The 3,098-nt window shown below is 33.9% G+C and overlaps 1 protein-coding gene across 4 annotated transcripts in view; it reads right to left on the reverse strand.

Annotated features, from left to right (window-relative positions):
* The window catches only part of LOC107583280 (polyadenylate-binding protein-interacting protein 2B-like), a 13,692-nt gene that overhangs the window by 4,820 nt on the left and 5,774 nt on the right, over positions 1-3,098 (reverse strand). Inside the window, exon 1 of one of the 4 annotated variants that reach the window (XM_016269453.1) lies at positions 1,239-1,310. The exons of the other annotated variants lie outside the window; for them this stretch is intronic. Within the exon in view, the coding sequence (XP_016124939.1) occupies positions 1,239-1,281 (43 nt within the window). The 5' untranslated portion in view covers positions 1,282-1,310. Of the gene's footprint in view, positions 1-1,238; positions 1,311-3,098 lie in introns of those variants that run through there. 4 annotated transcript variants of the gene reach the window in all.

Consider the following 3,098-nt stretch of genomic DNA (forward strand, 5'->3'; position numbering starts at 1 on the left):
ATACAGTAAAACTGCACATTTTAGAGTGGCCTTTTATTGTGGCCAGCCTAAGGCACACCTGTGCAATAATCATGCCGTCTAATCAGCATCTTGATATGCCACACCTGTGAGGTGGATGGATTATCTCGGCAAAGGAGAAGTGCTCACTAACACAGATTTAGACACATTTGTGAACAATATTTGAGAGAAATAGGTCTTGTGAGAACATAGAAAAAGTCTTAGATCTTTGAATTCAGCTCTTGAAAAATGGGGGCAAAAACAAAAGTGTTGCGTTTATAATTTTGTTCAGTGTGTGTGTGTGTGTGTATATATATATATATTTTTTTTATAACCAATATGAGCAACATTAGCATTCTGTAAATAATTAGACATAAAAAAAAAAAATAGACATCAAAACCAAAATACAACAACAAAAAAAAAAAGGTACTTTTGAAATCTAGGGTGTGCAAAGTCAGCAAAATGTGAACTAATATACAACCGGTCTAATAAGACTTTACTAAAGACACACACTAAAAAGTGGACAACACCTATATATATATATAGATGATGCAATGTGAACACATATTGAGTACAATTAAGTCCTACACATCTACACTACTGTTTAATGATTTGGGATAAGTAAAAGAAAAATTAATGTTTTTGAACATTAACCCCCGTTTTCACAGACAAGGCTTAAGCATAGCCTCCGACTAAAATGCATGTCTGTTCTGTTTTAACAGTCAGAAACTTGCACGGACATATCTTAAAATATGTTAGTACTGTTGATTTGTCTCAAGATGCACACCAGTAATGTTTTTTTCTAAGGCACGTTTATAAAAGATAATGTCCTAATTAGATCTATGGCCTAATCCTGGTTTAACCTAAGCCCTGTTTTTGAAACCAGGCCTGAAAGTCTCTTATATGCAACATTGCTGCATTTGATCAAAATACAGTAACATAAGTAATATTGTGAAATACTATCACAATTTTAAAAAAAACTTAATTTAAAATATTTTTTTTATTTTACTATCGGTTTACTATTGCTATTTATTCCAGTTATGTGAATGAATGGTAAATATAAAAATGAAGAATAAAGGAGTATTTCACAATAATTTGTTAGGATTAGAATTGAGCTGAGAAACCAGTTAACTTAAGACAAAAAAATAAAAACAAGGCTGCTGAAAGCTGTTTATAAACTATAACGCTTAAGACAATAGCATAAAGCATATCATAACACTTAAACAACCACACCTACTCACGGTGTACATGAACTACTGGTGCATGTACAAGATCACGTTCCATAATGATGCAACATGGCTGAACACTCAACCTGTTCACCTGCAATAGATGATCATCTAAGACTACATTAATAAGAGAATAAACAAAACACACTAACAATACATGCAATGCACATTTCCAAATATATACACTAATAGTTGTTTTTGGTATGAATTCCTCTGATTTGGAGTTGATATTTTGGCAATAAACTCTGCATTTTTGCATGATTTAAACCCTGTACACTGCCCCCCCCCCAAAAAAAAATCTGATCAACCAAACAACTCAAAACATATGCATGTTTGCTATCAGTTGCAGATGTTTACAGTAATACCTGCTGTAAACACTAGAGGGAACAGTAACCCTGATACTTTAGGACAACAGATTAAGCAGTTAATTTCATATAATATTTAAAAAGACTACTTGGTTGCGTTTTATTCATGCGCAATAGGTATACACTAGCCTGCTGCATGGCAAAATTGGTCTTTCCCCCCCACCAATCAGCTGTTTACACACATTGACTGTGTCTGAAGCTGAATGCTGCCTCTCGCATATGGAGAGAAAGACATTAAAGCAAGTCCGAATTTAATATTTGCATAAATTGTCACCAACTAAGCAGCATTCTTACTATTGCTGCAGCGTGTGTGTACAATACGTACGTACAATATGCTTAATATGCTTTTCCAATGTGATGATTGAACCACAAATAAAATCAGTTATGATTAGGGGTGTGACGAGATCTTGTGGCGCGAGATCCGATGTGTCTCGCGAGATCAGTAAGATCTCATTAGAACGTGACGATTTCCTTGCGCAGACCTTTTAGATATATTTGCATTACACTGGCTCGTTCACAAGTGGTGGTATGCGAGATATTTTGTGTTCACATCAGGCAAGTGGCCGCATGATAAGTGGGAAAATTACACAGTGTAGTCTTTATCCAGTCATAAAAACAGAATTCACAGTTTAACGTGGAATGTCACGGAATTTGTCAAATTTTGAATGAATCAAAAGTAGGTCATTACACTTAAATCAAGTCACGATATGGACTGGTATCTAGAAATATTAAGCCGAAAAAGTCGATTTAAATATGAATCCTGCATGTTCTGCCTGTCTCTGTTAATGAATGGCGCAGACGTGTGGTTTTATGAGAGGCCGTTCAAGATATTATTCAAACTTTTTCACGCATACACTATCAAACTCTCTCTCATACACTACACTTAAAAAAATAAGTGTAATTTTAACTAACATTTTATAAAAACGCTACGGAAAAAAACTTAATAGGTTAACGGTAAGTTCCCGTACTATATACACAGGGGAAAAAAACCTGTAAAATATCTAACCAGACATTATGTAATTTTTCTTGTTTGTAAATTACAGATTTATACTGTAAAATTTACAGTTTTTGGCCGTAAATGTGTTTACAATTTTTCTGTATTTTTTACAAAATTATTCTGGCAACCACAGCTGCCAAAATTATTTTGTAAAAACTACAGAATTTTTTTTACAGTGTACTAAAAATCTTGTCTCGTTCTCGTGAACCCAGTCTCGTGGGATAAGTGTTTTTTTTTAACTGATAATTTGATCATACTGCTAAATGTTACAGCAGATTTAGGGTAAATCTGCAAAATAGCTGTTTTTACCAAAATGATAAGCGTTATGATGTTAAGTAAATACCAAGATGCACTTTGCTGAATTAAACATACACATAATCGTGAAAAGACTAGTATATACACATAGAATACTATGGTTCAATTTGTGAAATAAATGCCTACCATTAAAATTGAGCAGGCAATATGCAGTGTACACAGCTCGTAGCATTTTCATTTGCAACAACCACAGACTCA

Source organism: Sinocyclocheilus grahami, unplaced genomic scaffold (assembly GCF_001515645.1).
Source record: "Sinocyclocheilus grahami isolate Dianchi unplaced genomic scaffold, SAMN03320097.WGS_v1.1 scaffold52.1, whole genome shotgun sequence".
NCBI lineage: Eukaryota > Metazoa > Chordata > Actinopteri > Cypriniformes > Cyprinidae > Sinocyclocheilus > Sinocyclocheilus grahami.